The sequence below is a fragment of the Aethalodelphis obliquidens genome, unplaced genomic scaffold (assembly GCF_003676395.1).
Source record: "Aethalodelphis obliquidens isolate GAN/ISIS:26980383/991018 unplaced genomic scaffold, ASM367639v1 scaffold69, whole genome shotgun sequence".
Classification (NCBI taxonomy): Eukaryota; Metazoa; Chordata; class Mammalia; order Artiodactyla; family Delphinidae; genus Aethalodelphis; species Aethalodelphis obliquidens.
In genome coordinates this window covers 9960143-9980929 of record NW_020838013.1, presented here as the reverse complement: position 1 = coordinate 9980929, position 20787 = coordinate 9960143, and the positions used below count along the sequence as shown (strand labels likewise).

The 20787-nt window shown below is 61.6% G+C and overlaps 2 protein-coding genes across 3 annotated transcripts; both read left to right on the top strand.

Moving 5' to 3' along the window:
- Nucleotides 1-4640: 4640 nt before the first annotated feature.
- Nucleotides 4641-11652, top strand: NLRP6 (NLR family pyrin domain containing 6; the record flags this gene model as incomplete). Its single annotated transcript, XM_027090793.1, is given in 11 exon segments — nucleotides 4641-4935; nucleotides 5168-5204; nucleotides 5478-6328; nucleotides 6331-6567; nucleotides 6570-6668; nucleotides 6671-7220; nucleotides 8082-8174; nucleotides 9215-9367; nucleotides 9446-9450; nucleotides 9453-9612; nucleotides 10055-11652. Coding segments are annotated over 11 exon segments (2619 nt in total), but the record flags the coding sequence as incomplete, so codon positions are not given.
- Nucleotides 11653-11690: 38 nt separating this feature from the next.
- Nucleotides 11691-20043, top strand: PGGHG (protein-glucosylgalactosylhydroxylysine glucosidase). 2 transcript variants are annotated; one of them, XM_027090790.1, is made up of 14 exons: nucleotides 11694-12890; nucleotides 13134-13417; nucleotides 13736-13946; nucleotides 14020-14455; nucleotides 15290-15409; nucleotides 15849-15980; nucleotides 16202-16313; nucleotides 16522-16594; nucleotides 16687-16823; nucleotides 16964-17097; nucleotides 17224-17319; nucleotides 17394-17491; nucleotides 17566-17777; nucleotides 17880-20043. In XM_027090790.1, the coding sequence occupies exons 2-14, from the start codon at nucleotides 13159-13161 to the stop codon at nucleotides 17933-17935; spliced, it is 2076 nt and encodes a 691-aa protein (XP_026946591.1). In that variant the 5' UTR covers nucleotides 11694-12890; nucleotides 13134-13158; the 3' UTR covers nucleotides 17936-20043. The 2 variants fall into 2 exon arrangements, with proteins under 2 accessions (XP_026946592.1, XP_026946591.1); XM_027090791.1 differs by lacking the exon at nucleotides 17880-20043 and having other exon boundaries at nucleotides 11691-12890; nucleotides 17547-17685.
- The last annotated feature ends 744 nt before the right edge of the window (nucleotides 20044-20787 follow it).

Genomic DNA, 20787 nt, shown 5'->3' with positions numbered 1-20787 from the left:
ACTTCTCAGCCTCCATAACCATGTGAGCCGATCCCTTATAATCAATCTCTACCCATATCTATATCCTGTTAGTTCTGTTTCTCTGGAGAACCCTGACTAATACAACTGTATGCTACACTTGTCACGATCAATGAACCAATATTGGTACATCATTATTAAGTAAATAAAGTCCATACTTTATTCATATTTCCTCAGTTTCCCTCTGATGTCCTTTTCCTATTCCAGGACCCTATCCAGGGCCCCACATGACAGTCACTCGTCACATCTCCTTAGGCTCCTCTGGGCTATGATAGTTTCGCAGGCTTTCCTTGTCTTTGGTGACCTGGACGGTTTTGAAGAGAACTGTTCAGGTATGTCATAGGGTACCCCTCTATTGGAACTTGTCTCCTGTTTTTCTCAGGATTCTCTGGGGTTATGAGGTTTGGGAGGACGACCACAGAGGTAAAGCACCCTTCTCATCACATCATGTCAAGGGCACAGACTATCAAGGGCACAGACACATCAGTATGGACTCATGGGTATTTGTCTTATGCCTTGGATTACAATCAATAGTACTTCATTTTGTTGCTCAAATGTTTCCAGACTTGGTGTTGGGAGTTCTTTCTTTTGGCTTCTGTGTCCCTTTGGCATACCCTTTTCATTATGGAGTTTTTTGGGTTTTTTTTTTTAATTTGTTTTGAACACTTTCTTACTTACTGGCACAGTAAAATGCTCCAGACTCTCCTTGTATATTTTCTGCCCCAGTGCTAGAATAAGCCAAGGAACCCTGGTCCCTTTTATTGGTGAATGGCACTAGAAACCAGGATCCGGGCACCACGTAGATATACAACATTATGCACCTGTCAAAATTCATAGAACTTTACAGCACAAAGAGTGAACATTAATGTCTGCAGACTAAAAATACCACTTGGGATGTCAGGGGATCCAAGGGCTAACACAGTGTATGTCATGAAAGAATCTAACCATATTACACATGTACGAATGAATCTCAGGGAAGGGAGTGGGGGAAAGGTGGTGACTTAAGTAACTTCAGAAATGAGTGGAGTCTGGGACTTCCCTGGTGGTCCAGTGGTTAAGAATCCACCTTCCAATGCAGGTGATGTGGATTCGATCCCTGGTTGGGGAACTAAGATCCCACATGGCGCCTGGCAACTAAGCCCACGTGCCGTAACTGCTGAGCCTGGGTGCCACAACTAGAGAGAAGCTGGCGCGCCGCAGTGAGGAGCCCTCACGCCGCAACCAAGACCAGACACAGCAAACAATAAATAAATACATAATATTTTTTAAAAATGAGTGGAGTCTGTAAGAATAAAGGCAAAAGAAACTGCAAATAAGCACTGTACTCCAGGTTATAAAGTAGTTTCCCATGGGGGAGTGTGTGTGTATGTTTATATATGTTTATATATAGTTTTATATAAAATAAATATATAGGGCTTCCCTGGTGGCGCAGTGGTTGAGACTCCGCCTGCCGATGCAGGGGACATGGGTTCATGCCCCGGTCCGGGAAGATCCCACATGCCGCGGAGTGGCTAGGCCCGTGAGCCATGGCCCCTGAGCCTGCGCGTCCGGAGCCTATGCTCCGCAACGGGAGAGGCCACAAGAGTGAGAGGCCCGCGCACCGCAAAAAAAAAAAAAAAAAAAAAAAGAACTCACACTGTGGAGAGAGAAAAGTGAATGTGCTTTTAGGAGAAACACAGCCGTGGCCTGTGTGCGAAATCCGTCTGCGCAGCATCTCAGGCTCAACGAGGGGATCAGTGAGGGCCGCCCTGGGTCTTCAGGATGGGGCTGTGGCCAGGGGCCCCGTGATGGCCCAGCGCTGTGCAGGGCCAGATTCTGTCCACAGCTGAGCTCTAAAACATCTGCTTTTGCGGTCTAGGCTGCTGCTTTCCCTGGCAAAGCCCCCTCTGCAGAATCCCAGCGTGTCAGAGGAGCTAAGTCAGGGGCAAGTCGAAGCATCTGGGACCCCACACAGGGCTCACAGGGCTCTGGCAACTGAGGCCAGACGTTGCTCAGGGCTTGTCTCCAGGACCCTAACTCTTCGGAGACCCTGCCCCCTCCTCTGCTTTGCTGGGCGCTGCCCACACTGTGGTCTGGAGGGAGGGTCTCGTCCCTGCTCTGGGCCTGGCCCAGGTGGGGCTGCTCCAACACACCAGGCAGGCACACGGCTCCGTCCTCTCAGGCCTCTGTGGGAACAAGAGAGACTTGTTCACGTTCTTTAAAAAGCACAGAGTGCCCCTCCCACCAGGAAGTGTGCTGGCGGTGTGTCCTTCAGGCTCTCCCGTCACCCCTCCTGCTCTGTGCCCGGGAGGCTGCCCATGTGGAGGGCAGCAGCAGGAGTTTAGGAGCAGGAAAGAGTGAGGAGGGCGCCCTGGGGGAGGTGTGAGTGCGGATAAACAGAGCCTTCCTCGCCTTCTCCCTGCGCCTTCCTTGGGGAGAGGTGGGGACTGTCTGTCTTAAATAGAAACAAAACTCGTAGGTAGAATGGGAACCTCTGTGGACCCTTTCCTCCTGGGGAAGGGGCAGCAGAACAGAGGCTCCCAGGACTCTGGGTTCCCTCTCCAAGGGCAGCTCTCAAGGCTCCTGAAGGAAGCAGGACTGAACACAGGGATGACCTGTGGAGCCTGAAAGGCAGTGATGATGCCGCAGCCCCTGTTCTTGCAGACACACTCTCACAGAAATGCACACTCAGAGACATACTGTGTTCGTTTCCTGTGGCTGCTTAGCCATTACTACAAACTCGGCGGCTGAAAACAACACACATGTATTCTCTTACAGTCGTGGAGGGCAGAAGTCCAAAGTCAGCTTCACTGGGCTGAGGCCCAGGTGATGGCTCAGCCGCTCTCCCTCTGGAGGCCCCAGGGGAGAATGTCTTCCTTCCCAGCTGAATCTCCAGCTTCTAGGGCTGTGTTCCTTGTGCTCCTTGCCTCGTGGCCCCTTCCTCTATCCTCAAAGCCTGCAGCCTGGCCTCTTGCCTCAGTGTCACACTGCCTTCTGCCTGTGTGCCAAAGCGCCCTCTGTCTCCATCCTATGACACTTGTGATGACATTCAATAATAACTATGCAGGATAATCTCCCCATCTCAAGATCCTGAATTTAACCACACCTGCAAAGCCCCTTTTGACATTTCAGGGAACATTCACAGGTTCCAGGAACTAGGAGCTGATGTCTTTGGGGACTATCGTATAGCCTACCATAGATACGTTTACGCAAACACAGTGTTAGGGTGGCCACACCAGCAGACACAGACATACACACACCCCCACATTACACACAGGCAGACGCTGTCAGTAGAAACCCGCGTTCCTGGGGTCCCACGCGGTCACCCATCAGTCACACACATGCCTCACGTCCAAAGCTCTTCCCATCAGCCTGCTTAAGCCAGGTTTGGGAGGCCGCAGAGCACTTCCCTGTCCCATTTTCTCCTGGCTCCCGGGTGACAGCCTTCCTTTCCCCAGTGACACTGTGCATGTCCCTCCTTTGCCCCCTCTACCTAGGAAGCCCTCGCTCACCTCTGCCTTCAGAATTTAACCAATCTTGAGGCCTTAAAGTTTAAGGTCTTGTTCTGAGCCAGCCACCTCCTCCATACAGCCCACCTTGCTCTGCAGTTACCTCTCACAACCATGCCTCGCTGCCACACCCCATGGGTTCTTAGAGAACGTGAACTGAATAAAGGAACAGTAGAAAACCAAAGGTCACTGAGCAGAGCTCTTAAACACCGGTCGTGCGAAGGTGCCACGGTGCCTGAGTTTGGGAGCTTGGTGACTGTCGGACAGACATCTCAGTGTTGGCCAAGCTAGAGCACCTGGGTCTGGGGCATGGACGGGGCCAGACAATGCCCCCAGGCTATGGCTCCAGTCAGGCTAGGGAGGGGTCGCCTCTCTGATCCCCACCTCTGCCCCTGAGTGCTAGACCTCGGGGCCAGACTCTGGAGACCAGCCAGAGGCTCCCGCTCTGGGTGAGTGCGGCTGGCCTCAGCCCTCTGGGTCCTCCACCTCCCCCTGCTGCCTTCCTGGGGCTTCACGCCCTGTGTCCTTCACACATCCTTCCTCCGCCGACTCCATCCCCCCAGAGGGCATCTGTGGAGTCTGTCCTCCACCAGGGGCTCAGTCTCTGCCTCTGGTGCAAGGCCCTCAGGCTGGGCCTCACCAAAGGGTCCAGTGAGCACGGATGTCCTGGGCAATTCTGGAACACAGCCTGGACCAGGTGGTGAGTCCAGCTCCCTGCTGAGGCCAACTGCTCCGGGCTCCTGGGTAAGAGAACGGAGGGAAAGGAGGGAAAAGGGGGAAAGGGGAGAGCACAGGCCCTGGTAGACATCTTATCTTGGACGTTTGACCTGGATGCGTGGAAAAGAATGAGCAGAAAGGTAGGTGCGGAGCAGGAAGGCACCCCCTAACTCTGGGGTCAGAGGAGGCCAGTGCCCGCCCAAAGCTTTGGAACGCCTTGGAGCGAAGTCCTCCGTAGGGGTGCTGGGAGGAGAGGACGACCCTCCCGGTAGAGCGCTATCGAGCGTTGGCCTGGAGCCACCTGGATAGATGGGGGCCGCGTCTAAGCCCCTGCCGCTCGTGGGCGCCCGGGGCTGGGGTCCGGAGCTGCGGGGAGGGGCCGGGGTCACCGGGGCACGGCATGCGTGCTAACCCCGTGCGCCCGCCCTCAGCACGGAGGCCCGCGCTGCCGCCGCCCGGGAGGTGCTCCTGGCTGCGCTTGAAGACCTAAGCCAGGAGCGGTTGAAGCGCTTCCGCCACAAGCTGCGGGACGCGCCGCTGCACGGCCGCCGCAAACCGTGGGGGCGGCTGGAGGGCACGGACGCCGTGGACCTCGCGGAGCACCTGATCCATTTCGACGGGCCGGAGCGCGCGCTAGACGCGGCGCGAAAGACCCTGAAGAGGGCGGGCGTGCGTGATGTGGCGACGCTGCTCAAGGAGCAGCGGCTGCGGAGTGAGCGCGGGGTCCCCGCCCTCCGTTCCCTCCCGCCTGGGCAGAGTCCTGGCCACAGGCCTCCATCCTTCCACTTCCCCAGAAAAGCCCCGGAGCTCTTCCGGCCTGGGCGCGCTTCGTCCACAAGTTCGCGGGCCCCAGGGCTCCGATCCTGCGGGTGGCCCCGACCCCTGATTGCGCCCCTCCCCGCACCGCACAGTCGGCGGGCCCTCACAGCAGTCCTCCCTTCCAGGGCTCGGCCTCAGCTCCTAGGCGCTGCTCTCCGCGTCCGATAGGTCTCTCTCGGCGGGAGGCGCAGGCCCCGAGCTTTCCGGGCCTTGAGCCCTGGGTTTGGAGTACGAGTGTCCTCGAAGTCACTCGGAGGTTCCTGACAGCTGGTCCCAGGGAGGAGCGCGGATGGGAGGGGGACTGTGGCGCAACAGGGGAAACTGAGGTCTGAGCCCGGCGGGGAGGGAAACAGGCCCCTGAGAGTCGGCTGACACAGCCCGCCTCCTCCTCGACCCCCGTTCCCCTCTCCTCTGTCCGGCCCTTCCCTGCCCCCAAGAGTACAAGAAGAAATACCGAGAGCACGTGCTGCGGCAGCACGCCAAGGTGAAGGAGAGGGACGCTCGCTCCGTGAAGATGAGCGAGCGCTTCACCAAACTGCTCATCGCGCCCGATAGCGCTGCCCTGGAGCACGAGGCTCCGGGGCCCGCGGAAGAGCCGGAGCCGGAGCGCGCTCGGCGATCCGACACCCACACCTTCAACCGCCTGCTCGGCCACGACGGGGAGGGCCAGAGACCGCCGACCGTGGTGCTGCAGGGCCCGGCGGGCATCGGCAAGACCATGGCGGCCAGGAAAATCCTGTACGACTGGGCGGCGGGCAAGGTGTACCACGGCCAGGTGGACTTCGCCTTCTTTGTGTCTTGCCGCGAGGTGCTGGAGCGACCGCGCACGTGCAGCCTGGCCGACCTGACCCTGGACCAGTATCCCGACCGCAACGCGCCGGTGCGACAGATGCTAGCGCAGTCCACGCGGCTGCTGTCCATTCTGGACGGCGTGAACGAATTGCCGGCGCCAGGGCCCGCCGAGGCCGCGCCCTGCACAGACCCCCTTGAGGCCGCGAGCGGCGCGCGGATGCTGGGCGGCCTGCCGAGCAAGGCGCTGCTGCCCACGGCCCGCGTGCTGGTGACCGCGCGCGCCGCCGCCCCCGGGAGGCTGCAGAGCCGCCTGTGCTCCCCGCAGCGCGCCGAGGTGCGCGGCCCCTCCGACAAGGACAAGAAGTACTTCTACAGGTTCTTCCAGGACGAGTGGAGGGCGGAGCGTGCCTGCCGCTGCGCGAAGGAGAATGAGACGCTGTTCTCGCTGTGCTTCGCCGTGTGCTGGACCGTCTGCCCCGTTCTGCGCCAGCTGCTCCAGGTCCTGACCTGTCGCGCACCTCCAAGACCACCACGTCCGTGTACCTGCTTTTCATCGGCAGCGTCCTGAGCTCGGCGCCCGCGGCCGACCGACCCCGCCTGCAGGAAGAGCTGCACAAGCTGTGCCGCCTGGCCTGCGAAGGCGTCGTCGGGGGCAGGGCGCAGGTCTCTGAGAAGGACCCGGAACGACTGGAGCTTTGCGGCTCCAAAGTCCAGGCGCAGTTTCTCAGCAAGAAGATGTGACAGGCGTGCTGGAAACCGAGGTCACCTACCGGTTCCTCGACCAGACCTCCCAGGAATTCTTAGCCGTGCTGTCCTACCTGCTGGAGGACGAAGGGCTCCCCAGACACCTGCTGGCGGCGTAGGGGCACTTCTGCGGGGGCACCCGGAGCTGCGTGGCCACCTCGCGCTCACTACGCGCTTCCTTTTCGGGCTACTGAACACAGAGAGGATGCGCGACATCGAGCACCACTTCAGCTGCGCGGTTTCAGAGCGCGGGAAGCAGGATGTCCTGAGGTGGGTGCAGGATCAGGGCCAGGGCTGCCCTAGGGTGGCACCAGAGGGGACCGAGGGGACCCAAGCGCTCCGGGGCGCTGGGGAGTCAGAGGAGGAGGAGGGCGAAGAGCTCAGCGACCTGCTGGAGCTGCTGTACTGCCGGTACGAGACGCAGGAGGGCGCCCTTGTGCACCAGGCCCTGCGCGGCCTTCCTGAGCTGGCACTGGAGTGAGTGCACTTCAGCAGAATGGACCTGGCCGTCCCGAGCTACTGCGTGCTGTGCTGCCCGGCGGGGCAGGCCCTGCAGCTGGTTAGCTGCAGACTGGCCACTGCCCAGGAGAAGAAAAAGAAGAGCCTGATGAAGTGGCTACAGGGCAGCCTGGGAGGCAGCTCGTGAGTCCCCAGAGCAGGGCGGCCCTCTCCTGCAGGCCCTCTGTGTGCGGCATATGTGCATCTTATGCACTGAAGTGTCCATCTGGGCCTGGGGAGTGTGTCCAGACCTGACACCTGCTCCCCAGAGGAGAGGCACGACTTCAGGCTGGTTTTCCCACCTCCTTGCAAGGCAGCTCCCAGGGTGTCCTCACCATGCCCCGCACCTCAGCACCCACATCTGAGGCAACCCTCCCAGCAGCCCCCCACCCACCACGATGCCTTCTCATAAGTCCTGGCGTATACCACGCCCTCTGTGCCCTGAGCCTTTGCTTCTACTGTTCCCTCCACCCAGAATACTGTTCACTGCCTATCCTCAAAGCCTCTCCAAGCCATCCCAGCTGGCCTGAGACCATTTTGGCCTCAGAAATGCCCCACTGACCACCGTATGCCATGACATCTGCCCGTGCCCATCTCCTCCACCAGACCCTCTGCTCCTCCAGGGGCAAAGCTCGTGCCGTTGTTTCTGTGCAGTTAATTCCAACCCAGCACCTGACTCAGGTGCTCAGCATCTGTTGGGAGAATGAATGTCAGGACGTTGACAGGGGCTGGGGCTGCCCACTGCAGGTGCAAGGACAGGCCTACCTGGTGTGTGCAGGTGACATGCCTCCATGGGACTCACATAGACAGCTTCAGTGGGGAGGTACTTGTGGTCACAGTTGAGTGGTTTCACTCTGGGCTTGGGATGAAGAGGGAGGAGGGTCCTGGCCCAGCTTGTGGGTGAGGGCAGAAGCAGCTCCAATACCTCAGGACCATAGGAAGGAGTCCTTTGTGGGAGTGAGGGATTGGAAGGGGCTGGGGCCTTCACCTTCCTTTCTCTCTTAGTAGCTCTCGAACCACCATGAGAAAACTCCTGGGCTCCCCACTGCATCCACTCTGTGAGTGGACCGACCGACAGTGTGGTCTGAACACCCTGATGTGAGTGAACATGCCCCCAGCCCTTCCCCTGGAAGGGATGCAGAGCAGGACACCCTGGGCAGGGACAGAGGTGTGGCCCTGTCTGGGGATGGCTGAGAGGACAGGCTGAGAACCTGTGGCCTCTGGTGTCCCTTGCTGGGGTCGACAGGCTCTGCCCACACAGGACAGAGGAGGGAAGAGGGGATGGGGGCAGGGCTCCAGCACCAGCTTAGGTGCTAGTTAGGACAGAGGGCTTGGCCCCAGTCTGAGTGGGAAGCAGAGTCCAGCTGAGCATCCTGGGGGAGGGATAAAGAAGGCCAGACTGTATTTCCCTCCCCAAGGAAGGCTGCTCAGTGCTATTGTGAACTGCTGGGCGGTCCCTCTGGATTCTTACAAGCAGATATGGAAGGCGTTCAGGGCGCGGGCTCTGAGGCCTGTCCGCCGTCTGAGCTTCAGTTTCCTCCCCTGGGAAATGGAGCCAGTAGCTTCCACCTCAGAAGGTTGATGTGAGGATTAATGAGGCAGTACTTAGTACATAATCTTTCCAAGGACTGTTCACCACCACCAAGTAAGCAGAAAGTAAGAAAGGCTGTAGGAACTAGTACCGAAGGGGCATGTGGTGAAATAGGCACAGTCCTGTGTCAGTGGTGACACAGGGTAACTTAACCTGCATAAACGTCAGGAGCCGAAACAGTGATCAGCTCACTTGGCCCATTAGTTCTGCTGCCCGGCTAAGTGCGTGAAGATGTTCCTCGCAGCATTGTTTATAATGCCCAGCTAACTAAATGAGCTCAGCCCACCTGCACTTGGTGGGTGACTATATGGAGTTAGACATATTAAGAACAAGGTCTCTTATTGGCTCATCCAGAAGCTGGTGGAGAATGCCCTGAGGGAAGAGGGGAGTGCAGTCCAGCAGGGACACACATGGTGACAAAGGGCAGGAGAAGCTCTGTGGGGCCCAGGGAGGCAGGTGTGCAGCCAGCACGTCTGCAGACTGAACCTCAGCCCCCAGGGAGTGGGCAGCTTGCACGGCTGGGGACCCATGTACCTCCTGACCACAGGCTGTCCCGCTGCAAACTGCCCGACTTGGTCTGCAGAGACCTCTCTGAGGCCCTGACGGAGCTGGGCCTCTTCCACAGCTGGCTCAGCGAGGCCGGCCTGCATGCGCTGAGTGAGGGCCTGGCCTGACCCCAGTGCCGGCTGCAGACACTCAGGTGAGGGCCGGCCTGGAAGGGACCAAGGGGGAGACGGGGGCTCCCATGGCAGCTCCTGCAGTCAGCACTGCCCGCGAGGGTGCAGCAGCTGGGCCTCCAGGAGGCTCCCAGTATGTGTTTGGCCTGCTCCAGCAGAGCCCAGCGCTGACTACCCTGGACCTCAGTGGCTGCCAGCTGTCGGGGACTATGGCGACCTAATTGTGTGCCGTCCTGCAGCTCCCAGGGTGCCGCTTGCAAAGCCTCAGGTGGGGGCAGCGCCGGGAAAGGTGCGGGAACACAGCCTCTCCACCCTGGCTTGGGGTGGGCGCCAGGGGCTTCCCCCAGACCTCACAGAGGAGTCCCGCCCAGGGCCCTCCCGAGGGACCCTGCTGAAACTCAGCCCCTGGAGACCCACCCCCTAAATCCCTGGCCCCAGCCCTGGGCTTCAACCACTCCGCCAGACCAAATGTCCATCTAGTGTCTGGTGCACATGGCCACAGTCTGGACCGGCACGCTTTCACTCCCCTGAAGGCTCTGGCCCCTAGGCCCTACCCGCTGCCCCGGCCTCTGACAGCCCCCTTAGTGGCTGCCTCCCGTCCCTGTGTGCCTTCGGCCTAACCCAGGTCAGCAGCTCCCCATCGCTGCCTCCCCGAGCCCTGGCCTCCTTCCCCCACCAGCTCCACTGCCGTCCTCTGCACACGGCTACAGTCTAACGTCCGTGGAGCTGAGCGAGCGGTCACTGCAGGAGTGGCGGGCCCTGGGGACAGCAAAGGCGGGACTGGCCGTCACCCACCCAGCATTGGACAGCGACCCCCAGCCTCACAAAGGGCTCGGCAGTGACCCCTGAGGCCCTGGGGGAGGGCTCTAGTCAGCCCTACGGAGTAGCCCTCCCCACTCCAAGGGCGAGAGGTTGGTGTTCTCTGCTGTGGGCAACTCTTGAGCCTGAGGGGCCCTGGACAGGCAGGTGGGAGACCCAGAGAGACACGGCCCCTTACCTGCTCCTGGACAGCCCCCGAGACCTCCCCACACCCTGGGGACAGGTATGTCTCTGTCCTCCCCACCAGGAGGAGGGGGTCCCCTCCCCTAACCCCACTGCTGCCCCACCCACGTTCCTCTTCTGGGACCTCCAGCCCTCCCATTGCAGGCGCCCCTCAGCAACAAGGGTGACGCTGAGCGCCCCCGGGAATTGAGGACCTACAGTGTGTTGGCCTTTACCTGGTGCAGGATGACCCGTTTGCTGATCCTGTGCCCATGCACAGTATGGGCACCCAGAGCCCACTACTCGGCTCCAGCCATAGGGCATCAAGCAGGGGCTGACCCGTGGCTGAAGGTAGGTGGGTCACCGTCCCTCCTCAGGAATTTGGGTCTCAGCATTAGGAGTGAAGCCATCCCTGAGGCTGTGTGGTCTGAGCCCAGAGGTGTCCACTCGCTGTCTGAGGACTTCAGGAACAGGCCAGAGGAGAGTGGACAGGAGCAGTAGCCCCTGCTCCGGATGGGAGCTGTGATGGCGCATGTGGTGGGCAGCGCCCCCGTGCACTGATGATAAATTCTCCTTGGGATTTGTTTTTGTCGGTTTCTGTTGCCCTTAGCCAGGCATCCTAACAGGTGTTCATACTCTTTCCTTTGGTCCCCAGCCCATCTCAGTGGGACAGGGTTGTAGCCCCCGTTTCCTGGGTGAGCTCAGGGGAACACCCTGATGCAGGAAGCTCTGACGTGAGGCTTGGCCTCCATGGGCAGGGCCAGCGACTGACAGCCCCCGAATCCTGAAGTCTTCTCTGCTCAACCCTGCTGGACTTGGCCAGCTTCTGGGACCCCAGTCAGCCCCTCCACTTCCCCAAATTCCCTTCCATAATCCAGTTATTCATTCCACAGAACAGACCAAAAATCCCTGCCCTCCTGGAGCTGGTATTCTAGGAGGAAGGGAAAGCAGGGGGCTGGGGGGATGGAGCCAGTGGTTTCCTCTTACATGTAAGTAGTCTGGGAACATCTGGTTGTGGACGAGGCATTTGAAAACGGAAGGAAGGGAGGGACCAACCCTAAGGATGTCCTGAAGAAAAGGCAGTGGGATGGCAAGTGTAAAGGCCGCAAAGGGGCCTGTCTTGGTTGGCTGCTGCTGTAACAAAATACCATACACCGGGTGGCTTGTCAGCAAGATAAGTTTATTTCTCGTAGCTCTGGAGGCTGGGATGCCCAAGGTTAGGATGCCAGTCAACTTGGTGTCTGGTGAGGAGCCTCTCCCTGCAGATGGCCGTCTTCTGGCTGTGTCCTCACGGGGTAGAGAGAGGGCGAGCTCTCGGGCCTCTTATAAGGGCAGAAATCCCGTTCTTGACAGCTCGTGACCTAATTACGTCCCAAAGGCCCCACCTCCAAATACCATCACACTGGGGATTAGAATTCAACGGATGGGTTTGGGGGGATCACATTCAATCCATAACAAGGAGCGAGCTTGGTGCAGAAGCAGCAAGGAAGCCAGGGTGGCAGCAGCGGGATGGGGGAGGGGCTGAGGGCGGGGAGGCAGCCCTGGGTAGCTTGTCCTGCCGGTGAGGTGGGCACCACTGCAGGCTGTGAGAACTTGCCCACTCCTGGGGTAGATGTGGCTCTGGCTCTGCTGACAAGGGCTGTGGGGCCAGAGCAAGGACTGCACTAACCCAGGAGCACGGCCTGGTGAGAGCGGGCACGCCCTGGAAGGGGGACGCGCCGGTGGATGTAGGTGGGGGGACAGCAGGCCTGAGCAGCGGGATGGGTGAAGTCACCACGGCCTGTGCTGGGCAGGCCACGGCAAGGGCAGGTTTCAGGGACACGTTGAATTCGAGTGTCTCTGGCTGGGCGAGTGGTCAGAGCACAGTCATTCGGGTCAGACCAGGGCCAGAGAGACGAGGTCCAGACAGCCCCAGGGCCTGGAGCCTCCAGCGGGGCAGGGGGCAAGTGGGTAGAGGCTGAGAGACGAGGCTGGGAAGAGCCAGAAAGTGGGGCGGGGACAAAGGAAGGCGGGGCTCCAGGAGGGGGACCTGCCTCACCTCTCCGGGGCGGACGGGGGTTCAGGGAGAGAGGCAGGACCCGGCGGCAAGAGAGGGGACACCTAAGCCGAAACCCCGCCCCTCTCAGTTCCACCCTTGGAGAAGACTCAAGGGAGAGTTGGAGCTGGGCTCCTCGCAGCCTCGCAGGCACGACTGGTCGAGGCAGCCCGCCCCACCCGCGCCCCGCCCGCCCCGGGGGTGGGGACGTTCCATCCGGCCCGCGCTGCGCGCCCTGGGGCGGGGACCGCGGGGCCTTCCGGTGACAAGGCCGCTCCTGGCTACTTCTCCCTCCGGTCCGGCGGCCACCCGCTGGAGCCGAGGGACGCTGCTGGGCTGCGGCGAGCCCCAGGGACGCGGCCGACGGCCCGCCTGCCCCCCAACCCCCAGCTGCTGCCGGCACCCCACCCCGTACCCAGCCGGCCTCCTGGAGGGTGAGGCCCGCCGGCTGAGGCCTCCTCCCTTCCCGCCAGCTGGACGGCTTCGAGGCAGTGCGCCCGGAGAGAGCTGGAAGGGACTGAGGCCCTAAGGTGGGAGTCCGGGGCCTCTGCTGTGTCCCTGGAGATCAGTATTGGGGGCGAGGGTCTCTGAGGGTTGAGGGTGTTTCCTGGGGTGGCTTGAGAGTGGGGTTCTGGACAGTCGGGGCTGCCCAGGTGGGTCACACACGTCCCTCCACCCGTGGGGGCATTAACCAGGTTCCAAGGCAAGCTTCGGGGTTTACAGAAAAGGGAGGCCCAACCAACGGTGGGGGCCTCTGACTCCCCCTTTTGCAGGCCCCTCCGCTGAGCCAACCTTGCCATGGAGGATGCTGGCAAGGACGCCACCAGATTCACTGCCCATTCTCTGCCCAGTGACCCCCGGCTCTGGGCCACCGTGACCAATGCCTACTTGGGCACACGCGTGTATCATGAGACACTGCATGTGAGCGGAGTGTACAATGGGGCTTGGGGGGATACGCACCGGGCCATTCTGCCCAGTCCCCTCAATGTCCAGTTGGAGGCCCCTGCAGGATCAGGAGAGCAGCTGACCAAGACCTTTGTCCTGGACACTAACACAGGTAGCCACTGCCTGACCTCCCCCTCCCCTCCGCCATTGTTCCAAGTGAGTGGGAGACCCGACAGAGGTCCCATCGAGAGGATGCCGACTCCCAAAGAACAGGAAGCTCTGAGAGGCCACTTTGTGAGGCCTTCAGCCCGACAGGCCTCCTGGGCTGGCAGGAGCTGGCGGCGCCTGTGCAGCTGTCGCTTCCCAGACAGGGCATCTGGGGCTTGGAGGTGACTCCACTCCCCGCCGGCAGCTTTGGAACTGTCCTCCGCGGCCCTGAGTGGGGTGTTCGAGTTGTCCTGTCTTCCCCTCCCCACCCCCGCCCCGCCAGGCTCCTTTCTGCACACCCTGGAGGGCCCCAACTTCCGGGCCTCCCAGCGCATCTATGCCCACCGCACGCTGCCTCACGTCCTGGCCTTCAGTGTGTCCATCACCCGCTTGGCCACAGGGAGCTGGCCCATCACCGTGCTGCTGCAGTCAACCTTCTCCCCAGAAAGCCCGGACCTGGACCTGCATCTGGGTCCTGACTTCCAGGGAGCCCGGTGAGGAGGGGGCGGGGGGCCGGCTGGGTAGCCCGAGGGAGCCCGTCCCTGAGACACAGCCATCCCGTTGCAGGTACCTGTACGGCCACACACTCACCCCCGAGCAGCCTGGGGGGGCACAGCAGGAGGTGCACATGCTGTGGACGCCGGTGCCCCCAGCCTTGACCCTTGGGGAAGGGGAGGAGGATGGGACGTGGGAGTTCCTGACGGTGGTGGGTGGCAGCCAGGCCGAAGCCCAGGCCTGCCTCACCGATGCCCTGCAGCTGCAGGCCAGGCGCACTCTCTACATGGCCCATGCACAGGCCTGGGCCCAGCTCTGGGCAGGCTGTGGCCTGGATGTGGAGGGGCCCCTGCGTCTGCGCCAGGCCCTGCGTGGAGCTCTCTACTACCTGCTCAGTGCCCTGCCCCAGCCCGGGGCCCCAGGATACGTCTGCCACGGCCTCAGCCCAGGCGGCCTCTCCAACGGGAGCCGTGAGGAATGCTACTGGGGCCACGTCTTCTGGGACCAGGTGCGCGCCAGCCACCCTTAACGCACACCTGCTGCAGAGCCGGCTGTACACAGAGCTGCTGCCTCTATCCTGCATGGGGTGGGGCTGTGGTTGGGGAGGCCCAGGGACCGTGGCAGACGGAAGGCTTCCTGGAGGAAGTAGTGTCTCGGCTGAAGGCTGTGTAGGCATTTGGTGAAAACGAGTGATGTGATTCAGGCAAGGGGACCAGAAGGTTCAGAGGCCCAGAACTGAGCAGGTGCGGCATCTGTGCAGGGCATCTGTGCAGGGGGCCCTCACCGCTGCAGGAAGAGCGGTTGTAGAGGGGGCTGAGGAGACTTTAACTGGGGAAGGACATGGGCAGCCGTGGGCTCTGGGAAGACCCCTGTGGCTGCTGAGTGGAGCGAGGGTGGAGCGAGGTGAGGCAGCCAGGACCGGCTGCCGGCTGGGCTTGGGAGGGTCCGGGATGCTGCTGCACATTTCCTGATGCCGGAGAAGCTGCTGCTGTGCTCCCTTCTTCACAGGTGAGGCTCAGAGAGGCCGAGCTGCTCACTCTGGGTCGGCCAGCTAGTGAGCAACAGAGCAGGCACCCCCCCACCCCCACCAGGCTGCCCACACCCAGACTCTGGCCTGAGCCCTGGGCAGACGCAGATGCCCGCTGGGGACCAGGTCTGAGGATCATCTGGGCTGGGGATCGGACTGTGGGGTTGGCAGGCAGAGGGCCCAGGACAGACCCAGATGAGGCAGGAGAGGAGGGAGCTGGGTGTGGCCCGTGGGGAGAGAGGAGTGAGAGCGCCAGGATGAGGGGCCCCTCGGCTGTAGCGCCAGGACGAGGGGGCCCCACGGCTGTGCTCGCAGGACCTCTGGATGTTCCCCAGTATCCTGATGTTCCACCCGGAGGCCGCCAGGGCTCTCCTGCAGTACCGCATCCGGACGCTCGGTGGAGCCCTGTACAACGCCCAGAACCTAGGCTACCAGGTGAGGGGGACTGAGCACCTACCCTACGGGGCCCCCCCAAGGGCTGACGTCCCATACCACCCCCCAGGTCTTCATCCCTCACCCCAGCCCCCTCTGTGGGTGTGGCTGGAATGTCCTGGATTCTCATAGAGGCTCTGTGGCATCCCCCAGCCTGTACTGTACGTGTGGGAACAGCAGCCTGACCGGGACCCCGCAGGACGTCCCCTCACTGCCCTACCCCAGGGCAAGTACACAGTGGAAACGGGGCAGAAGCCACCTGGCCCACGATGGGGCCACACAGAGGGCACTCAGAGCCCACAGGCCCCCACGAGGTCACGCGGGACAACTGGTGCCCCCGCCTCTGTCTGCCCTCCATGGCTGAAGGCTGAGAGCGTTGAGAACCGGGGTGGGCTACCCCCGGCCCCCCGAGAGCGGAGTCAAGTCTACTCCAACCCCGCAGGGAGCCAAGTTTGCCTGGGAGAGCGCGGGCTCCGGCCTGGAGGTCTGCCCTGAGGCCATTTATGGGACCCAGGAGATCCACATCAACGGGGCCGTGGTGCTGGCCTTCCGGCTGTACTACCACACCACCCAGGTGAGGTGTCACTGTGCCACCAAGTGTGACCTCCTACCTAGCGAGGCCACGCCCTCCACACTGCCATGACTTCCTGTCCGGCCGGTCCGGCGGAGCATCTCAGAGCCAGGCCTTCACTTCTGGGCACTCAGAAGGGTAGGCGTTGGCAAGAAATGCAGTGACCAGTGGGAACTAGAATCACAGGTGCCACGGCCTCTGATGCACCACCTCCTGCTCTCCAGGACTTGCAGCTGTTCCGAGAGGCTGGGGGCTGGGATGTGGTCAGTGCCGTGGCTGAGTTTTGGTGCAGCCGCGTAGAGTGGAGCCCCGGGGAGGAGAAGTTCCACCTGAAGGGTGAGAGCGTGGCCATGGTGGGAGGAGTGTGGATGACGGGGAAGGGGCAGGGGGAGTGGATGGTCACAAGTGGGGAAGCAGGTGGGTGCTTCTCAGTTCAGCATGTGGTCACCAGCACCGGATGCTGCCAGGCCCACACTGGCGACTGGCATCAGGGGCAGGTCCCTAAGACCCTGCACTGAATACCACCTTGTACTTATGTGCCCAGGAGTCATGCCCCCTGACGAATACCATTCAGGGGTCGACAACTCCGTGTACACCAATGTCCTGGTCCAGAACAGGTCAGATCCAAGAACCCGCCCCACCTCCACCATGCAGGGGGCCAGCCAGGAGTGCAGGGCTGCAGCCCACCTCTCCCCATCTCTACTCCTAGCCTGCGCTTTGCTGCTGCCCTGGCCCAGGACCTGGGTCACCCCGTCCCCAACCAGTGGCTGGTGGTGGCTGATAAGATCAAGGTGCCCTTTGACCCAAAACTGAACTTCCACCCTGAGTTTGATGGGTACCAGCCTGGTGAGTGGACTTGGAGCTCCTTCAGGGCCCTTCTCCCCTCCCACAGGACCTCGTGTCCGCCCTGGATGCCCCCTTTCCAACAGGGCAGCCCCTGCCCTCCCCACCTCACCCCATCAGCAGCATCTCCCCCCTCCCCCCAGGAGAGGAGGTGAAGCAGGCAGATGTTGTGCTCTTGGGGTACCCCGTCCCCTTCCCCCTGAGTCCTCAAGTTCGCAGGCAAAACCTGGAGATGTATGAGGCTGTGACGTCCCCCCAGGGCCCTGCCATGACCTGGGTAAGGAAACTGCAGGGTGTGGGGTGGTGGTCCCCAGGGCAGCCCCGGCCCTGCCCCACTGGCCTCAGTCTTCCTTGCCCCCGCAGTGGGCCTCACCCCAGCGTGACCTCTGATCTCTGTCCCCAGAGCATGTTTGCAGTGGGCTGGATGGAGCTGAAGGACCCCGGGCGGGCGTGGGACCTCCTGCAGAGGAGCTTCGCCAACGTCACGGAGCCCTTCAAGGTCAGCCTGGCCAGAGCCTCGACCTACACGCCGACCACGCCCACCTCCTGCACTGACTGCTTTGCCCCCTGCAGGTGTGGACGGAGAATGCAGACAGGTCGGGTGCCGTGAACTTCCTGACAGGCATGGGGGGCTTCCTGCAGGCGGTGCTCTTTGGGGTCACGGGATTCAGGTGAGTGCAGTGGCAGGCAGAGGGCAACCACCTGCCGCCACCCCCCTCCTCACAGAACCTTCCCCTCGCCGCAGGATCACTGAGGCCGGTTTGACCTTCGACCCCATGTGTCCAGCGGGGATCTCCAGAGTGTGCGTTTCTGGCATCTCCTACCAGGGGAGCAAGCTTGACTTTTCCTTCTCTGAAGGGTCTGTGACAGTTGAGGTCACTGCCCGAGCAGGGCCCTGGGCCCCCCCGCTGGAGGCTGAGCTGTGGCCATCACAGAATCGGCTCCCCCTGTCCCCAGGTAGGCCGCCACTCCCAGACCCACCCAGGGGTCCAGGGCACGTGACCCCCAAGGTAGCCCCCAGTGTGTGCCCTCACCCCACAATGCTTCCTCTCCCTGCAGGACACAAGGTCTCCTTTCCCTGCTCAGCTGGCCGGATACAGAGGTCACACCTGTAGGAAGCAGGGGCAGCAAGTTCTGCCCCAAGAGTTTCCTGGGAAGATTGTTTGAAGACATTAAGCATCTGCGCAGAGCCCACAGGACCCCCTCTGGGACACCCTTGGGCCCTCCAGCCCCACCGAGTCCCCCCCGCCCCCCGCCCAGTCCTGCCCCCTCCCCCAAAACGACCAGGGCTATTGGCTTCAGGGATGTGTCTCAGGCCTCCCCCCGGCCACTCCCTCTGCGGGTGCCCCTGCTGGCTGCACCCACCCCTCCTCAACGCCCTCCCAGCCTGCCGCCCCCTCCCACCCTCCTCCACACGGCAGCCAGGCTCACGGGTTCCAAGGAAAGTCTGGACTCTTTGGCCCAAGTTCAAGACTCTGCCTCTAGCCTGAGACCCTCCCCAGCCTAACCCCCCATAGATGGTCAGCTTTCTTGCAGCCTCACACAGCATGTCTGTTCCCGCCCTCCCTCAGTGCCCCTTCCCTAGGACCCCACAGGGTGAGGTGGGAGAAGGGCCAGCGGTTCTGCGAAGACAGAGGCAGATGCCGGCCTTGATGGGGAGCACGGCAGGATGAGGGGCGTGGGGGAGACTCAGTCTCCTGTGGGATTACTTGGGACATCGCATCGCAGCTTCACAAAGGACCCTTCTGTGTCACACGAGGGAGCATCAGGTATGGCTGGGTCCAGGTGCTCCTGGGCTGTTGTGAGCACTCGGCATCCTCAGTCCTTGGGTCCTCTTGCCTCTGGGCCACTTCAGTCAAGTCGGATGGTCTCTGTCACATGCCTTTCCTCAGCCAGGAAGGCAGGGGAGTGGGGTGTGGAGCAAGACCCTGCATTTCCTCTGACCAGCCAGAAGGACTGGGGCCGGGTGTGCGTGAGTTCCAGGCCATGGCCCTGGGCCCACCTGTCCTGGGCAGGCTGGGAGGGCGAGGCTCTGCCCACTGTCTCTTCCTGGGCTTCAGCCCCTCAGTTGGCACAGCAGACTTGGGTTTCCCCAGGGTGAGGCGAGATGGTGTCTGCCATGGAAATCCTGGCGAGGGCCGAGCCTGCTGCAGCAGATCTGCCTGAGGAATGGGCAAGCTTTGTCTGCTGTGAGGAGCTGGCGAGCTCCCTGCTGAACGTGAGGGTTTCGTAAAGGATCAAGCCCCCTTCCACGCGGCTGGGAAGCACAGTCACTTGCTCGCTAGAGCAAGTAAGGGAGTCCCGTCAACGTCTGCGCCCCTCCTTCATCTGCAGACCGTGCTCTCTGTTCTCAGTGGAGAGTTAGCCCGAGTTCTCCAAGAAGCAGACACCAGGCAGACAAACTGTGATGGACTGAAGCCCCATGAGGGAGAGAGGGAAGAGGGTGGCTGCAGGGAGTGTGGCCGAGCTGCAGACCAGCTCCCTGAGGGCCTGTGGCCTCAGAATGGATCCCGCGACTTGGTGGGGCTCCCCCAGGGGCCCACAGGCTCTCGCTCAACCGGTGGCAGTGCCGCAAAGGCCCAGGCAGGTCTGCTGAAGCACAGCATGGTGGCCAGGGACTGTCCCCATGAAGCAGACATTTGCCTTTGCAGCCCTGGAGCCAGATGTGGGCACAGGCATCAGGTGGGGGTGGTAGGTGGCCCTTCACCCACAGGACTGACGTAGCTTGATACGTGCCGCGTGTGTGTGCCGTGTGTGTGCGTGCACGCGCACGCACACCTACCTGTGCCTGTGGAGGGGCAACCCTCCAAGGGGCCGTGACGGTGGCAGCATGTGTGTGCTGGCCTGGCTGGTCCGGCCCATGACAGCCAATTGCCTGAACCTGACCAGGGTCCTTCAACCTGCCCAGGACACAGGCTGGAAGGGTTTCTGGTGACCTTCTGTGCCTGGCTTGACCGCGTATTCTCTGTCCTCAGCAACTGGGCAAGGGCTGGACAATGTCTGCTCCCCTCACCAAATGTGGAGACCAGAAGACCATCCCCTGCTTGGAGACATGTACCCGGCTACACACAGGCTGACCCCTGCTCCCAGCCTCTGTGTCCAGCATGGGTTGGTCCCTTCCTGGGCCAAACCTGGAGCTCAGTGTTGGAACGCCGTCTCCATCCTAGTCCGAGCGCTGGCCTTGTCCTTAGTCCAATGTAGGGCCAGTGCCCAGGAAGGGGCACTGCTCCATCTCCACCCCAGGCCCCGGCCAGCACAACCTCTGCCTCAGGGGCTGGCTCAGAGCAGCGCACACTCAGCAGGGGGCTGGGGTACTGCCAGCCTGCGGCCGGGACTCATCTCTGCTGGCACGCTTTAGAGACAGCTGGACCAACTGTTGGCCGTCACAAGAGGGGGGCTACTCTGGGGGCTCCAAGTACAGGAGCTAGACAGAGACCCACGCCCCCAGCCCAGGCAGGGTGGGCAGGCAAAGGGAGGGAAGGGACCATGGGTGGGGTATTCAGAGCCCTGAGCCACCCTGTGGTTAAGGCCCCTGCAATTAGCCTGCCCTATCATTGGCCCGGCCACAGCAAGGCCCAGGGGCCTCACCCCCAGCCACACAGGGTGTGCGTGTGTCTTTGGCAGCCCCCACTCTGCCAGGCTCTGCTGGGGCTGCCGGGGGGTTACATAAGGGAGGTAACTGATGCGAGGACGTGCACCCGCACAGAGGCACTGGGAAAACGCCCTCACCCCCCCACGCCTCCCTTTCTGTACAATCGTGCGTGTGCAGAAGGTGCTCCTGTGCACCTGTGCGTGATGGACGTGTGCACGGGTGACGGCGTGACCATGCATGTCTGTGTGCCTGTGTGTCTGTGTCCAGCCCCACTGATCCAGGAAGGAGGGAACCCACTGCCGGGACAGATCAGAATTAAAGGGACGCAGGGTCACAAGGACAGAGTGACCCAAAGAAGTAGGTCAACACAGGCCC